Genomic DNA, 17598 nt, shown 5'->3' with positions numbered 1-17598 from the left:
CGCCCTCTTTTCCCTTTTAGGGTGACTCCTGCCCTCCCTCCCCATCCCTGACCTGGCGAAAGGCCTAGTCTCAGGGACCCTCCCACCTCAGGGGCTGCAGGCGGACTGCCCCAGCTCCCCCAGCCCCAGGAAACAGGGCCTTTCCTGCTGAGAGGAAGTGATTTTTTACAGAAGCCACTGAATCTGGTTATTTTGGCAAATTGTCCGTCTCGAGGGCCTTGGGGGGAACTAAAATACACAGCCTGAAAGTTCAAAGTACTCCTGTGTCCTCTTTTTGTTTTGCAAACTGAGTCTCAGCTTCTTTTCGGAGCTTGAGATTCTAGGAACCCAGGGCGGCGGGTCTCCTGCCCTCTGCCTCCTCACACCGGCCTGGGCAGCTTTGGGGGTGACTTGTGGAGATGCGGGGCTGCCGCCAGTGTCACTGGTGCAGGGAGTGGACTTGGAAGAGGCCCGGGAGCAAGGGAGCGGCTCTTTCACTTGTGCAGGTGACAGCGGGGACCCTGCTTAGGAGCTCTCATCATTTTCTGCCATGAATCTGGGAAGTTCCTTCAGGGCCTGGAGTGGGAGGAGGGGGGAGGGGACGGGCAGCAGCCCCATCCCCGGGTTCATGCACAGGAGTCAGGGCAGTGCCTGATGCTGGGAGGCGCAACACACACGCCAGAGCCACCGAGCACCCAAGGGGAGCCCTGTGCCCAGGGGCTCAAGCGCCCTGCAGGAGGCCCCTCAGCACCCTTCACAGCACCTGGAGGGGGCACTCTTCAGCCCTTTGGTGGTGCCGCTTTCTGCATCCATGTGCCCCGGTTGGCCCAGGTGCCAGGAGAGAAGCTGCAGGTGACAGTGTCTGCCGTGGAGAGCTCATCATCTTGCTGCAGAGAGAAGCATCTGCTGCAGGAGCAGCCCCATTCAAGTGGAGCAGCCCTTTCAGGTAGAGCAGCGTGCACTTCGTAGTCTTAATGCAGAAAATACTTCATCAGAGAGGGCCGGGGCCGCGGCCGCCAGGGCTCAGCTGCCAGGCCTGATGGGCGGGTCCACCCTCGCCCGGATGAACAGGTAGGGACTGCACTGTGGGCAGTAGGAAGGAAGGGACGCAGGCGCTGTAACTCCTCTAGGCCAAACCTCCAAACCCTGGGAACCAAAGCGACCCCGACCCCCACCTCAGGAAAAAGGGCTGGTTGGGAGGCAAGCAGATCGGTGCAGGAGAAGCCGCAGAAACGGCACCACGCACTGTTCTCTGGGTGAGACTTAAGCACACACAGACCTGGGGTCTTGTGCCAGGTCTTGCTGCGACCCGGAACCACTGGGGCCTGTGGCTGCCGCAAGGGGCGTGTCTACCAGAGAGGAGCTTTCCATCGTGCTGAAGGGATGGTTCCGGAGGTGCAGGCCGGAGAACCGCCTTGAGTGCTGCCTGCGGGCAGTGCTGCCGGCGGGCCCTGAGCCTGTGCAGACGCTGGCACTGACTCCTCCCTGCCGAAGACACTTGCTTGGTGATGCTGCACTCTGGCCTGAGCAGCCCCTCACTGATAGGTCAGCTCCAGTCCCCACCTTATCCAACCACATCAGAGAATGGAGCACGCATCAAGCCATCCAGAGAAACCAAATGGGGCGCGGACCCAAATCACGGCCGCTGCACTCACTTAGCATTTTTATAGCAACACACATTGGGGTAATTTCTACTTCCCCCGCACAGAGAGCTTTGCGAGATGCTGAGGACATAAAGACAGCCAGATGTCCATTCTCTCTCTGGTTTCTGAGAGCCAGAGAGATATGGGGAGTGAGAGACTCTGATCTCCTGAACCCAGGCCTGGTCCCCTTCCGGCCACACCACTGTCGCCTTGCTATGAACGAAGCAAATGAGGTGTCTGCTTTTGATAAATTGATTGAGTTGGCTAAGAGAGGAAGGACAGGAGCTACCCATGGGACATATGGGCAGGAACACAGGGACACGGTAGGGCAGTGATCAGCATCAAGGACACCTAACCAGTTGTGCACACCATCATGCTGGCATGGGCTGCCCTCACCTGCCTGCCACACGCCCCTGCCTACTCCTGCTCCTCTAGTGGCATCCAGCCTCCCTGCTGTGATCAGCAATCATACCATCCGCCCCCATTCTTCTCTCCCCACAACTCACACCTTCTGGCAGCCCATGAACATGTCACACTCAGACTGTCCTGCCCCAAATACTATCTCATTTGTCCCACATCTAGAATGTTCTTTTTCCTTTGACTTCCCAAGGAGAACCCTCCCAGGCCCCCTCCTCTGCAACAGTCTCTCCTTCTCCAGCCTCAGCACCCTCCTGCCCCCTCCTCCACCACCTGTTCAGTTTCACAGGGTCAGCTGTAGGTACAGCAGGCCTGGCCCGAGTCTCCATGCCTGGAGGGTAGCCTGTCCTGGATATAGCGCATGCCCAGAACTGCCCCCACAACCGGCTTCCTGTGCAGCTCTCTCTTCACAAGACAGGGAAGAGTTTTGGGGCCTGCTGGTGTGTCACTGCTTCTATGATGGCTAAAAACAGCTGGGAAGCTAGAAGACACGCCTGAACCAAGCTCAGGACAGCGACTTGTTAGCAAAAAGCTTCAATTCAGGTCCCAAATCCAAGTGTGGCATTGTGTCAAATGAGGCTGAGACTCCGTGTCACCTCAGCTCACCAGGCACTTCTGAGGCAAACCCTGACAGGTGCATTTCAGTCCCCTGCCCAGGATCCACCCCAGCCGCACTTGGCATTTGGCATCTTTCACAGCAGGTGCCCTCTGCTGCTTCTGAGGTCATCCTTCCATCTCCTCACAAAACTCAGTGGAAACAAACATCTTGCAATCACGATGAAGCACTAGTCACCCAGATGCTTTCAACACCTGCAACTGGGGAGGCTGAGTAAATTACTGTAAAGTCTGGGTGACAATTTTTGAATATATTTTCCATCTTTTATTTCCATCAGTATCATCCATTTAAGAAGAATGACAAGAAGTTTCCCATCAGTCCAAACTGGACCACCCACGCTTTATGAAAAGGTTAGAGCATTTCAGCCGGTCCCACATGACCCATCCGTCTTCAGTCAGTGCCTTCTGGAAGGGAGGAAAAGTCTTGGATGCACCTGGAACTCAATCCACTCGGCATCTGGCTGCTGCTGCAGTCCTGGGGCTGGAAGGAGCCCCTACTGGGTGCACATCTACAGAGGAGTTCATGGCGCAGTGAGGACGGTTACTGCTGGAGCCGACACAGCGAACTACATACTTTTAGAAAGAGCCTCTGTCACATGGATAGAACAACAAAAGAAACCCCACAAAAAACCTGGAGAAAATATATCTAAGTCTCTGATAGATCTCTTAGCCAGCAGTGAGTTCAGTATGACAGCACAGAGTCTAAAAATATTAATTAAAAATAAATTGCTTTGGTTAGCATTTAAACCTTTCCCATTCAATAAAAGATTTCTGTAATGAGGAATGCTGAATATATATAAAGTCTGACACTCAATCTTCAATTTCCAGGGCGTATTTTACTGAACTAAGAGCATAAAACACTGGCATCCTAGGCTGAAGGCGTCTGCTGCAACCTGGTGTGGCCCCCAAGGCCAGTGCCTCATCACTATGCCCCACAGCACTTGAAGACTTAAAGGATGATTTGAGGGGCGGGGGAAGGGTGGCACAGGAAGCCATGGGGCATCCTGGCAGAGATGGCAGCGTGGGAAGCAGGAAGGCCATGGGCAGTGGGTGCATGAGGCAGGCAAGCCGGGCAGATGGAGCCACAGCTGGAGAGGAAGTGGTCGGGATGCCCTTCCCAGGACCCTGCCCCGGACACCTTCCCCAGGATCCCTGTTCTGCGGGACGTCTGTTCCTTCCCATTTCAGGGTAAAACACCAAGCTAGGGAAGGGGTTAGGGACGCAGACCGGGGAGGCAGATGGAACGACCTGCACCAGGTCAGAGGAAGCTTCTTCCCCGAGACCATGCATGAAGGCCCTGGGACCCCTCCTGGCCTTGTCCCCTGCCCGCCCCCTCCTATGCCCAAAGAGGAACTTGCAATTCAGATAAAAAGTAAGAACAGAAAGAGCTGCATTCGCCTTTTCATAATGATAGCATTTATAAGCAGAAAATTAGCACTATTTCTGTTCATTATTTAGTTTTTCTTTGTTGCTGACTTCATATTTTCTACATAGGATAGGTACTCTGCAATAATCATTTCTTCGTCTTCCAGAGTTGAGTCAAGATAGTCTTCCTCATGCTCTGGAATGTCTTCCAGGATCTCATTGACGGCCTCTGTCTCCATGTCTTCATCTGTTGAGGCACTAGAGGTTCCTACAATAAAATACCGCGGGAGTAAGTGAATTATGTGAGGATTGTCCTGGGGACACTGCACAACCACAGTCAACCTCAGACTGTGCCTCCTGCTGGCCACACTGTCCAGGTGGCCAGCCCAGCAACGTCAGGGGACGCCCCTCTCAGTCTCCACGTCTGCCGTGGCCTAGGGCACTGGCCCCGTCTGTTGGCTTCTGAAGATACTTTGCTGTCAACGTGGCCCTCAGAGACCTCAGACCTACCTGCAGAGTCAGAAGGGGATGTGGCTGGCGGGGACAAAGAGTCCTCCGGCGACAGCGGCAGGTCGGGAGGCAGGCTTCCTCCGTTGTGAGCAAGGGTCTGGGCAGCCAGCTGGACGTTGCCTCTGAACACTCTCAGCGCAGCTTCGGCCACAAGTGCATCAAAACCCATGTACACCAGCTAGGGGAGAGGGCAGGGTCACAGCCTCAGCCACCCCCATCACCCACAACGAGCAGCCGGCTCTCATGTTTAAGAGCTCCCGGCATGCGCACCATGGCCCTTTCGGCACAAGTCATGCTTCTGTGCAATGTGAGCGTGGAGCAGCCTGGAAGGGGGCTTGGAAGACTCGAGTCGGGTGCGTCAGTGAGCAGCCATCTCAGGACAGGCAGTGACCTCGGGCTGAGAGGAAGGCGCCACGCCAGTCTCACCACGAGCACGGTGAGGTCAGTGGCCACAGCATACAGGCATGCTAATGTGTGTGGGGGGACAAATGTGGACAGAGTTGTCACTTGGGACACAAAGCTGGATGGGCTTCACAGGTCACAGTGGCATCCTTTTAGGTCACAGGCAGATAAATGGGACTGATGTAAACAGTGGTGCATAGAAAAAGGAGGCAAACCTAAAGAGAACTTCCTGACACTTCCCCAGATTTCCTGCTTTCCAAGGAGGCCTCCCCTGCCCTCTGTTGCTGTGTGGGTGGCCTCTGAGGTGGGCAGGTTACACCTGGAGCCTGGGAGCCAAGGTTTCAGCACGGACCCCCCCAGTCCTGCTGCCTGATTCAGCCACGTTACCCCAAGCAACCCCACCCAAGGCTGTCCAAGCTGAGGGCACAAAGACGTGTCACTCACTTGGTCAATGTTTTCCTGGGAGGGACTTTCTTGACGGTTGTCGGTTTCAGGATTGGAATCATTTAACCACCACATCTGAGGATTGCTGAGCAGAATCTGAAACACACAGAAACACCCTTTACCCATCACTAAGCTCTTCACACATTCAGACAGGCACCGCACCCTGCCATGTGCTCGGCAGACCCAGCCGTCCTCTGCTGCTATGAGCACAGAAAGGGGCTCCCGCCCGGGCTGATGTTCCCAGAGGCTTCCAGCCAGAGACCGGGACAGTGGGGGTTTGAAGGAGGAGCAAGACTAGTCAGGGGAAAGATCCCTTCTGACAGAGCAGGAAGGGACGGAGAGCAGGCGGAAGCAGCATCCGAGAAAACAGGTTTTGTCAGAGCTACAGACAGAAAGGTCTCTTAAGCAGCTCAGGGCTGCCTGATTGATCTTTGAAAGTGTCATGCCCTCTAGACTTCAAATATCAGGCAGGTAGTAGAGTTATTTTGACCCTTGATTTCTTCATCACACAATACTTAATCTTAAAGACTCTGTGGAGACTTTCCTTTCCAACACTCAGTACTTCTATGTTGGCTGGAGGTATGTATGTGCTACTCATATAATTCCAATCTACTTCGAGACCCATTGGTCCCTTCGGATGTTCAGAATTTCCCACCTCTTAACATTTCTCCAACACAAAAACATCAAACTAGATACTCAAATACAATTTTAAAATTTGGCCGGGTGCGGTGGCTCAAGCCTGTAATCCCAGCACTTTGGGAGGCCGAGACGGGTGGATCACGAGGTCAGGAGAACCCGGTGAAACCCCGTCTCTACTAAAAAATACAAAAAACTAGCCGGGCGAGGTGGCGGGCACCTGTAGTCCCAGCTACTTGGGAGGCTGAGGCAGGAGAATGGCGTAAACCCGGGAGGCGGAGCTTGCAGTGAGCTGAGATCCGGCCACTGCACTCCAGCCTGGGTGACAGAGCGAAACTCTGTCTCAAAAAAAAAAAAAAAATTTAACATATATGTTAAATATACATATACATCGTAACAAAAGTAGTGACTTGTGGAGCCTTCCAGGGAACAGGGCAGGGATAAGAGGCAAAGGCAGGGTGGACCACTCGTGCCTGCTGCACCCACACCCACCTCAGCAGGGCAAACGAGTACACCTGCCCTGCCCTCCACCTGCCTCCACCCCGTCTCTGCCCCCCAGCCCCGCCCCCAGCATGCACACAACCTAAGCTAGCTCCTACCACTCCGCCTCCTGCCTGCCATGCTGCCCCAGCATCTGCCTGGACTGCTGCCTCCATGCAGCCAGCCCCCTGCCTCCCGTGCACCCCTGGGGACTCCCCACCACGTGTGCTCTGAGTTTGTCTCTCACCGAGCTGCGGGGCTGAGAGGGCAGAGGGTGCGTCCATACCGAGCTGCTGAGACGCAGCACAGCACCTGCCCTACGGAGGATTCGATCTGCTTCTCCAACACAGGGAAGGAAGTGGCCCAGGTAAGGTCCTGCTGTCTGGATCCCAACCTGCTGTCACTCCTGAGGGGTTCTCTGAAAAGCTCCCCCTTTGCCAACATGTACTATGGACTAAATAAATAAAACTAGATACTTACATTTAAAATTTTAATGCCAAACAATTATACTACAAGTTGAATTACCATTCTCTTTTTCTGCTATGGAAACTGCCTGTTTACACTACACTCTGCTGCACACAGAAACCCTATATAAAGTCCTGGCCTGTGGACTCTGCTGGTGTGGACAGACACCATGTTCTGGAGCCAGGCCTGGGCCAGGCACTGAGCATGGGGCCTCTTGGGGCCTCACATGGCTTCTGTCCAGGCTGGAGCCCAGGAGAAAGCTGCCCTTCAGATCTGATGACAGGGCAGCCCATAGGAGTGAGCCTGGGAGGACGCCCAAGAGCCATGGAGGGAGCTCTGGGCAGGACCCACTGCTCAAAGACAAGGTCAGAGGCCCCGAGGGAGCGGCTACCTTCAGGGCCTCGTCCAGGTTCCCGCTGGCTGCATGGAGCGCCTGCTGGGCTGCGTGCGTGGAGTAGCCCATCCCTTTCAGACACCTGATGTTCTCGAGGCGGCGTCTTTTCTTCTCTTTTTCCTCATTCCTTATTTGGGCCAATTCCTTTAGGAAAACAGCAAAGTCCCATCCCAAGTTAGGGACTGAGATTTCACAGCATCTCAGTCTACGCTCTGCAGGATTCTCGGGGTTTCCAGGCAAAGCCAAAAAACCAAAGCAAAGCACAGCGGGACCTCTGTCTACCTCTCCTCACCCAGCCAAATGGCAGAGGTGCCACAGAGGCAGAGGGGTGGTGGAAGTGCTACTTCTGAGGGCAGGCAGTGGAAGTGAGACGCCCGTGGGGCAGGAAGGAGGTGCCTCATGAGCCCTGCCATCCGGCATCAGGATGGGCCACTCGCCCAACCCAGCGCACTCCCACTGCAGAGGTCGCAGGCATGAGGTGCATGGATTCTCTTCTAGGAACTGGGCAGAAGAGCTTCCTGCATGTGGTGGGAAGGCCTTCCAGCCTTTGATGAATCGCCCACGGACTCAAGTTCAAATGTGATGTGGAATCGGGGCTCCTGGGCAATGCCAAGGTTGATGACCCACCCACCACAGCTTGGGGAGCAAGGACTCCAGGGCCTTCTGAGGCCTGTCATTCCATTCAGAACCCACAGAATGCCCAAGGGACAAAGTTCATCTAACCTCTTGGTTCTCAACCCTGTTTCTCAGAGTTGCCTGCTATTGCTGCAGGGGCACAAGGCAGCTGCAGAGGGTTCTAGTCTCTTCGCCTCTCCCACCCAGGGCCAATCAGGAGGGTTCCCAACTTATTTTGTAAACTAGTATGCCCATAAACATGTCATTTAAAAAGGGGATTTTGCTGCTTAAAAACAACAACAAAGCAAGTTTGAAAACCAGGAATTTAATCCAACCTCATTATTTTCCCAACAAGGAGACAGAAAGCTTTCAACAAAGCTAAGTGACTGCCACATTCTCCCAGGGAGAGCAGCTCCACCATCAGCAGCAGTGAGGATGGGGGAGAAAACAGACTCCCCTCCTTCCAGAGACCTGCTCCTGCCTCCCCCCCAGCCCAGGCAACAGGCGCCTCCCTGCGTTTTCCCCACAGCAAGAAAGTGGCCTCATCTCTTAGGAATACAAAAGCACCATCATCGTGGAACCAGACTCCACAGCGCCACGGTAGGAGCAGGCAGAGCAGAGTGGCTGCTGGAAACATCTCCAGGGATGAAGATATCTGTAGACTCATGGCCTGTCTCTGTCACGGGAGAACCTCCCCTAGTTGGTGTACATGGGTGCCTCTCTGCACCCCGAGAATCCAGCTGCACCAGGCCTGTCTCATGCCCCCGTTACATGCTCTACCTCTCAGCGGCCAATTTCCCCCAGCTCCAGCCCCGCCGCACAGCGCAGTGGGCTCCGTCATTCCAGTCACCTACCTAAAAGCCCACAGCAGCTCCCGACCACCTCCCCACACTGAGGCACCAGCTCCTTATTATGCTACTCAGGGCTCCCACTCCCTCGCCCCAGCAATGCTTCCAAACTGACCTTATCCTGCCACACCACCCCAACCACGCACACCAGCAGGAGGCTTTCAGGCCACTCACATTTGCACCTTTATTCACACTTACACTCCACATAAAATGCCTTTACTGGTCCCATCCTCTGCTTTCAATACAGTTTCTTCCATTTATATTCCAACAGGCTAAGAAGCACGCCTAACATCCAAGCACAGAGAAGGACGCTGCCAGCCAGCCGACCTGGGCATTACCTACCACAGACCTCCATCAACCGGGAGCTTCGAAGAACGTTGCCTTTCATTACAAATGTCTTAGTCTGTTTCCTTTTAATCATGCAAACACACGTGAGAAAATTATTTTCTGATATATTTCTCTTTATACTAAGATGAGTTAGAAAGATAAAGTAGATCAAATCAATGACAGTACTGCACTGAAGTGGCTACAGTTCAGTAGAATCAGATTTCAAGAGAGAGGCATTGTATGGTCACAAGCAGCTGGGACCACCTCTTAGGAAGGCTGCTGCTCACCGTCTGGCCATACTGAAGCATGATCTGTGATCGCTGTTTCTACAGCTGTTGCTTTTTGCCAGATGAGAAACGGGCCTGTACTCAGGGCCATGTTGCACAAAAAATATAAACTTTTAAAATTATATATTAAAGGCTGGGTGCAGTGGCTCACACCTGTAATCCCAGCACATTGGGAGGCCAAGGTGGGAGGATTGCTTGAACCCAGAAGTTTGAGACTGGCCTGGGCAACATGGTGAGACCCCATTTCTACAAAAAATAAAAACAAAAATCAGCCAAGAGCTCTTGGCAGGAGGATCATTGGAGCCCAGAAGATCAAGGTTGCAGTGAGCCATAATCATGCCACTGCACTCCAGCCTGGACAACAGAGCAAGACTCTGTCCCAAACGAAAACAAAGAATTTACATTCAGCTCAGTTAGATGCCCATTCCTAGAATGCTGGAACTCCGTGGGCAGCAGCTTTCTCTCGCTCATCTAAAGCTCCAATAGGAGCTCACTTTCTGTGGAACATTGTTCTTGTCTTTCCAGCACCCATTCTACCCCTCCCGGAAGTGTGGGAGGCTGCTCCAGCTCCCCAGGTGGCCCCTGAATGGGCTAAGGTGGCAACCCTCTACCTCTTGCCACAGGCCCGAGCCAATCAGTCTTGGCATTCCTCCAGCCTCAGTGACAACAGGTTCAAGGCTTCTCAATCACAAGAAGCTCAGGATTTTCTCTAAGGATTCTGGGACAGAGATTATGGCCCTTGGTGTGACTGGATGACACTGATGACATGGGGTGGGGGGTGGGATAGAGAGACAGACCTCAGGTCCTCAGTGACATCAGTAAGCCACTGAATCACCTAACCCTGAGACCTATCGTACTGCTGGACTTTTTACGAGTAAACAGGCCAATAAATCCCGTCACATCCGTTTTTTTGATGTTTAGGCAATTCTGGTTTTTTTCTGTTGTTGCTTTCAGCCAAAAGCATCCTAACTAATAACACCCATTGGGTGGAAGAGGGAGCAGGATCAACTGCACTATACACACTGTTGTTTTTTATTTGCATTTTCTCCAAGGGCTTTTAACTTCAGAAATGTACAAGTGATGTGACTCCACTATGCTTTAAAAGACTGCCTCTGAGCTACAGCTCTTCCCGTGTGTAAGATGAGAAGTATCTGTCCTATGGCCTCTCGGGTGGTCACAGGCAGAAGTGAATGACATGAGTGTGACAATGTTTTATGAACTATAGTCTCATACACTGATGAGAATTGTTTTCCAAATGATCTCATTTTAAAACACTAGCTTTCCAGATGCTAGTAAAATCTTACTGGTAGTGGAGTAATAGTAAAGCAACAAATCGGTATCAGCAATGTTCGTTTTTCTGTTAGTACTTAATTAGACCATGTAAAACTCAAACACACAGAACTCAACTTTTCAGCCCATCGCAGTGGCTCACACCTGCAATCCCAGCACTTTGGGAGGCCAAGGCGGGCAGATCACTTGAGGTCAGGAGTTCGAGACCAGCCTGGCCAAAATGGTGAAACCCCATCTCTACTAAAAATACAAAAAGTAAAGCTGGGCATGGTGGTGGGCACCTGTAATCCCAGCTACTCAGGAGGCTAAGGCAGAAGAATCACTTGAACCTGGGAGGCGGAGGTTGCTGTGATCACAGCACTGCACTCCAGCCTGGGTGACAGAGTGATACTGTCTTGGAAAAAAACAAAAAAGAACTCAGCTTTTCAAAGTCTCTGCCTTTACCTACTCATTGACTTCTATAGCAAGACCCAAAGGACCACGACTGGACTAGGCAAGAGAGAAAGGTCATGACCACAGCTGGTGTTGTAAAAGGAGAAACCCAAGCAGCCCTGGGACTGCTCACCATGGAATCAACCCACGAATCCACTCCCTCTCTGGCATCATGTAGGCAAACAGCCACGGGGCTTTCCTGCTCCCATCCAAATACCCCTGAGGCTGCTTTTCTCCTTCGGGATTATCCTAGTGTTTAGCAAAAAGGGAAACAAGGTAACATACATGTGAGGATTCTAGAGACTTCTGTGGCTGGAGTTTACAGCTAGAAAGGGCCTGTGAGATAATCTAGTACCAACTTCTTGTTTTGGCAAAAGAAGAAAAATGGTTCTCCTGCTAATATTCCACCATGATCTCCCTCTAGGCCTCAGTTATTTTACTGCAGGACATACTGGATAGAATAAGGATCCTTCCAACTCCAAAATCCTAAGGTTTTCTTTAATGTACTTAATTGTTTCAAATGATTCGAGTTTTTAACCTGTGCTTTCATAATATAATCCAACTTGTTTCTATGATTTGACTTATGCTTCTAGGCAAGGATGCAATCCCCAACTTTAATAAAGACCTCATGAAGAAACAATGTTCTGTTTTTAAAATGACTTCCAGAAATACACTATGGTGTTAAAGAGAGAAAGGGGACTGTTTGCCACCACAGCAGGAAACAAAACTAAGGAGACTGCGGCATGTGAAAAATGATCCAATTGAAAAAGACAAGTTTCAGCCGGGCATGGTGGCCGACACCTATAATCCCAGGACTTTGGGAAACTGAGGTAAGCTCATCACTTGAGGTCAGGAGTTTGAGACCAGCCTGGCCAACATGGTGAAACCCGTCTCTACTAAAAATACAAAAATTAGCTGGGTGTGGTGGCGGGCACCTGTAATCCCAGCTACTCAGGAGGCTGAGGCACGAGAATTGCTTGAACCCAGGAGGGGGAGATTGCAGTGAGCCAAGATCGCGCCACTGCACTCCAGCCTGGACGACAAAGTGAGACTCTGTCTCAAAAAAAAAAAGTTTCTTCTTCCTTCCCAATCTGGAGTAATAAAGAGTTCCTTGTTATTAACACCTCCTGTGGGACTATCTTTTTTTGTTCTTTCATACCTAAGAGAGCTAGGGCATTGTGAAAGTGGGTACCTCTCTGCGGTTGGTAATATGAGTGGCCGCATGATCCACGTTCCCATCACACGCCCTCAGGCCAAGCCGGGCTTCCTGGGCAGTAAATCCCAACTGCAACAAATTGTCCACTTTTGATGGATCAATATATAGCTCTTTCAAGAGCTGATGTGCCTAGAGACAGGGAGAAATGTAAGAATCATGTAACCATAGCAATACTTAAAGCTTAATACAAAGTTAAAGCCTAAAAGAAATTAGATTGTGCCCAATGTGAATTAAAGGGCATCAGATTTTGGATAAAATCTCTAAACTAGGCCTGTTATTAACAAGTACAAATGGAAAGAGACCAACACTATCTCTACTCACATTACACAGCCTCAGCACAACACCAGGAAAGAGGCTAGGTGTTGTGGAAGTGACTGGTATCCACTTTTTTCCTGCAACAAAAGCCCCTGAATTTGAGCTGTGCATGTGGCATTCCTCACCCTCCCGTGCAGCTGGGTGTAGCCAGGTGGTGAAGTCGACGTCAATGGCATGCAGCCACAGCGCTGGGTGCAGCTGCTGGGCCATCTCTCAAGTGGCCTGCTCTGGACGCTCTCTTGCACCCTCTGCTGGCTGGAAGAGGCACTGACAGGAGCAACCTGGGACGCCTCGCTGAGGCTGGCAGGCTGCTCACTGCTTTGGCCCCCGCTCACCTCCAGACTGCAAGATGAGTGAGCCATAAACTTCTATCCAATTAAAGTCACTGTCTTTTTGAAGTCTCCTTATTACAGCATCTGGCTGTACTCTAACAAATACAAATATGTTTCTGGCTCAACATCTCCTGTGCACGGAGAAAGCACAGGCATGTTTCTCACAAGTCACAAACTACTAAGTTAAAATCCTTAACTTCCGGGAGTGTTTTTTAAAAGGAGGTGAAAACGGTTACAACTTTACTTTTCTTACCTTGTTAAGATACTCACAAGCCTCTACATCATTTCCACTGTGATAGTTTCGGATACCTTGAAGTAAGTAGAGTCTTAGAAACAGTACTTTCTCTTTCCCACAATTTCCCTAAAATTATTGAAGAAAAAAAGGACAAAATTGCCTTATTTCTAATTACAGGTGTATAATACTCATATCTGTAATTCCCTTGGTCTCCAGAGGGGCAACATGGTAGTATTAAAACGTCCGTGGCTTCACTATGACTGATGGCAAAAGTGAAGCCCCTTCTTCCCCATCCCCTGTGGTACGACGACATTCCTCCAGACGTGCAGCACTCCCGACATGCAGCACTGCAGACATGCAGCACTCCAGACGTGCAGCACAGTGGCCCTCCTGGTCAGCAGAGAAGTATGCAGAAATCCAAACCAGGTATAAGAGAATCTACATCAGCAGGACTGTGATGACTTGCGGAAATCAGAACAATCCTTACTGGAGCCAGAGCTCTTGAGCTGGGACTCATTCACTCTAACTGTTACTGCTGAAATGTCTATTTCCTGCATTTATATCCTGCAAATTAGACTCTACCCATATAAAGAAGTCCGCAGCTCTCTCCTGGTCAGGGTGATCACTGGTGGGGTTCTATGACTAGCAAACTGTGTTGCTTTGGGCTAAATGCTCACACACTAAAAGAGACAGCCAGATTTGTAAAACATTGAACACTTTATAAATATATAGGTTAAGAAGAGCATACTGCATATACTACTATCAAAATGAAATCACCTTGTGGCAGTAGTTCAAATACTTTAACAGGAATAAACACAAATGCTAGAAATGGACTCAACAAGACATAAAATGAATTCCAGGAACATACTTTTATGTGAACCAGTCTCTGATGATTTTCTCCATAACAATTTTTAAAGCATTTCTGGGCCAAGTTTAATTTTTTTTCTGCATCATCAAGGCATTCCAGTTGTTCCAGGCGGAAGTAACACCACACTATATCCAGCTGGAGGACGGCGTAGTTATCCACTGTGTCCAGCAGCTCTCTGCAACACTCACTGGAAAGAGAAGGAAAATGACATCATTGCCAAGCAGCATTTGAAACATTTTTAGCATTTGAAACCTTTTTGTGAATTACTGGAATTCTTTCCCAGTTCTTGGTATATGTTCAAAGGCTGACTGCTCTAAAAGAGAGATCCTAATGTTTAGGAAGGGAGCTGTATTTATAATCTCATCCTTCTAATGGGGGAAAAAAAGAGAAATTAGGGCTTAGGAATCAAAGCTTACCACCACTTGCCCCAGGACACACATGCAGTCCCTTGACAGGAAGGAGAACCCAGGGCCACTGTTTTAGAGGCCCTCAGCAAATACTGGGAAGACCATGCTTTAAAACTGTGACTTCCAATCCTGACTGCAAATTAGCATCACCTGGACCAGAGCAACATTCGTTCTTTCTTTCTTTCTTTCTTTTTTTTTGAGACGGAGTCTCGCTCTGTCCCCCAGGCTGGAGTGCTGTGGCCGGATCTCAGCTCACTGCAAGCTCCGCCTCCCGGGTTCCCGCCATTCTCCTGCCTCAGCCTCCCGAGTAGTTGGGACTACAGGCGCCCGCCACCTCGCCCGGCTAGTTTTTTGTATTTTTAGTAGAGACGGGGTTTCACCGTGTTAGCCAGGATGGTCTCTATCTCCTGACCTCGTGATCCACCCGTCTCGGCCTCCCAAAGTGCTGGGATTACAGGCTTGAGCCACGGCGCCCGGCCCCCTTTCTTTCTTTCTTTCTTTCTTTAAGAATCATTGATCCCACTTAGACCAAACATAATAGAAATCTCTGGGGGTTGGGCCTGGTTGTTATATTGCCAGAGTCTCCCCAGGTGAGTCTAAGGCACAGCCAGGGCTGAACACCGCTTCTTTAAAGACGCCAAAAAAATCCCTACGTATTATGAATGCCTCAGCTGATGAAGGCTCGGACAAGACATTCATGTTCAACCACATTCAAGCTGGGGGAAAATCAATCCAGAAAGCGCCAGGCTCTAACGGCCCAGCTGATTTCTGAGGGCCTGTGTGCAGGCAAAACGAGACTCTATCCGTGGCAGCAGGCTGAACCCAGGCGCAGAGAACGGAAGAAAGACAGCAACAGAAGTCAGCGTGCTCCAAGAGAAGTGCTGGCAAAGGCAGCCATCAAAGCGACTGATTTTAAGTTATGATTACGTTAAAAATTCCTAATGCCAATCTAGGTCTCAAGTCTTCAATAAGAACATTTGGAACCACACATTGTACATGAACAAGGTTTTATATCTTTGTGTTCATTGGTGTTCTACTAAAAATAAGACTGCTCTTGTATAAAACTACAAAATCCACATGGCCTCAAACTTCCTGTCCTGCCTATCAAAACATGCGTGGAATAAAAAAAAAAAACCAAAAGGACTTTTATTTTGTCATTTGCCCTTTAAAACAGTAGTCTCCTAAAGAGGGCCCGTGTAGACAGTCCATTTGGGGGTGCAGCAAGAAAAATGTATCACGGCAGTATTTTTACACTTATTTTCATCTCTCTCAACATTTCGAATTTCGAGAATGTTTGAGAACATATACACCACATGTGCACGCAGACACACAGATGTGGAGCTGGGTGAGGGGTACTTTCTCCAAATTTACTGCTCAGCCTGAGAACTTGACTTAGAAAAAGCAGCACTTTGTGGATTGTGGTCTGATCTCACAGGCACGGTGAGATTTCCTGGCTCTGGACACATTCTGGTTCCTGTGACAGAAGACTCTCCTGCCACTCACAGGAAAGCAATGGGCATGTGGCCGAACTTCTCCATCTCCTGCATATTGCTTTAACAGGCTCATCCATGTTTTACTAAGCATCAGGAGCATGGACAGAAATGGCCTCATGTCAGTTAAAAATAAAATCAATATGCACTTATCTCAAGTTGGACCCAGGATCGAGTATTTATTTGTGCAGCCAAAAAAAAAAAAAGAGAGAGAGAGAGAAAAAAAACCAACAAAATGAACACACACAAAAAAAAACCAAAGCAGAGGTCTCAGAGGGGTACATGTCATCCTTTCAGTTTTGAGAAATCAACACATTATTATATATAAAACTATATTTAAACCTGATCATTTGCTTGGGGAAAAGTGGTTTCTTAAAGCCTGGTATAAATGGAATTTAGAAGGCCGGGCGTGGTGGCTCACACCTGTAATCCCAGCACTTTGGGAGGCTGAGGTAGAAAAATCACTTGAACCCAGGAGTTTGAGACCAGCCTGAGCAACATAGAGACTGTCTCTAAAAAATAAAAAAAATTTAAAAAAAACTATAAAAATAAAAAATTTAATTTAGAGTATACTTTTATTAACACTACTTTGGTTTACAATTTTAGTAGCATTAATATTCAGCACTATTGATACATTTTCATGCTGACAATATTAAAATAAATGTACAACATTTATTTAAATAAAATCTACTGAGCCTAGCTTTCAAAAAATAAAATCCTGGCCAGGCACAGTGGCTCATGCCCGTAATCCCAGGACTTTAGGAGGCCGAGGCGGGCGGATCACCTGAGGTCAGGAATTCAAGACCAGCCTGGCCAACGTGGTGAAACCCCATGTCTACAAAAATTAGCTGGGCATGATGGCGGACGCCTGTAATCCCAGCTACTTGGGAGGCTGAGGTGGGAGAATTGCTTGAACCCAAGAGGCCAAGGTTGCAGTGAGCCAGATCGCGCCATTGCACTCCAGCCTGGGCGACAGTGCAAGACTCCGTCTCAAAAACAACAACAAAAATTAAATCCCATTTGAGCTTAAGTCAGTTATTTAACAGAAATTTATTATGTTTGTCTTACAGATTTTTTTCTTTTTTTGGGACAGAGTCTCGCTCTGTCGCCCAGGCTGGAGCGCAGTGGCGCAATCTCGGCTCACTACAAGCTCCGCCTCCCGGGTTCACGCCATTATCCAACCTCAGCCTCTCGTGTAGCTGGGACTACAGGCGCCCACCTCCACGCCTGGCTAATTTTTTGTATTTTTAGTAGAGTCGGGGTTTCACTGCGTTAGCCGAAAAGGTCTGATCTCCTGACCTTGTGATCTGCCCACCTCCGCCTCCCAGAGTGCTGGGATTACTGGCGTGAGCCACCGTGCCCAGCCTAAAATTTTTATGTTAAAGAAAGAAAGATACTAATTTCAAGAAAGGTAAGCCTGGCCGGGCGCAGTGGCTCACACCTGTAATCCCAACACTTTGGGAGGCCAAGGCGGGCAGATCACCTGACGTCGGAAGTTCAAGACCAGCCTGGCCAACATAGTGAAACCCCGTCTCTACTAAAAATACAAAAATTAGCCGGCAGTGGTGGTGGGCGCCGGTAATCCC

The 17598-nt window shown here is 49.9% G+C and overlaps 2 protein-coding genes across 3 annotated transcripts in view; one reads left to right on the top strand and one right to left on the bottom strand.

Moving 5' to 3' along the window:
- The window catches only part of WDR86 (WD repeat domain 86), a 31753-nt gene extending 28564 nt beyond the window's left edge, over nt 1-3189 (top strand). Inside the window, exons 6-9 of the mRNA XM_011941590.1 lie at nt 431-485; nt 811-925; nt 1276-1484; nt 3050-3189. Of these exons, the coding sequence (XP_011796980.1) occupies nt 431-485; nt 811-925; nt 1276-1484; nt 3050-3189 (519 nt within the window). The remainder of the gene's footprint in view (nt 1-430; nt 486-810; nt 926-1275; nt 1485-3049) is intronic.
- The window catches only part of NUB1 (negative regulator of ubiquitin-like proteins 1), a 31400-nt gene continuing 16698 nt past the window's right edge, over nt 2897-17598 (bottom strand). Inside the window, exons 8-14 of one of the 2 annotated variants that reach the window (XM_011941512.1) lie at nt 14116-14302; nt 13266-13373; nt 12342-12494; nt 7348-7494; nt 5376-5471; nt 4530-4707; nt 2897-4287 (exon numbers count right to left, since the gene is read on the bottom strand). In XM_011941512.1, the coding sequence (XP_011796902.1) occupies nt 4109-4287; nt 4530-4707; nt 5376-5471; nt 7348-7494; nt 12342-12494; nt 13266-13373; nt 14116-14302 (1048 nt within the window). In that variant the 3' untranslated portion in view covers nt 2897-4108. The remainder of the gene's footprint in view (nt 4288-4529; nt 4708-5375; nt 5472-7347; nt 7495-12341; nt 12495-13265; nt 13374-14115; nt 14303-17598) is intronic. The other variant, XM_011941513.1, reaches the window with a different exon arrangement.

The sequence above is a fragment of the Colobus angolensis genome, unplaced genomic scaffold, assembly GCF_000951035.1.
Source record: "Colobus angolensis palliatus isolate OR3802 unplaced genomic scaffold, Cang.pa_1.0 Scaffold2, whole genome shotgun sequence".
Lineage (NCBI taxonomy): Eukaryota > Metazoa > Chordata > Mammalia > Primates > Cercopithecidae > Colobus > Colobus angolensis.
The sequence above is the reverse complement of the archived record's forward strand: the minus strand, read 5'-3'. Positions and strand labels throughout refer to the sequence as shown.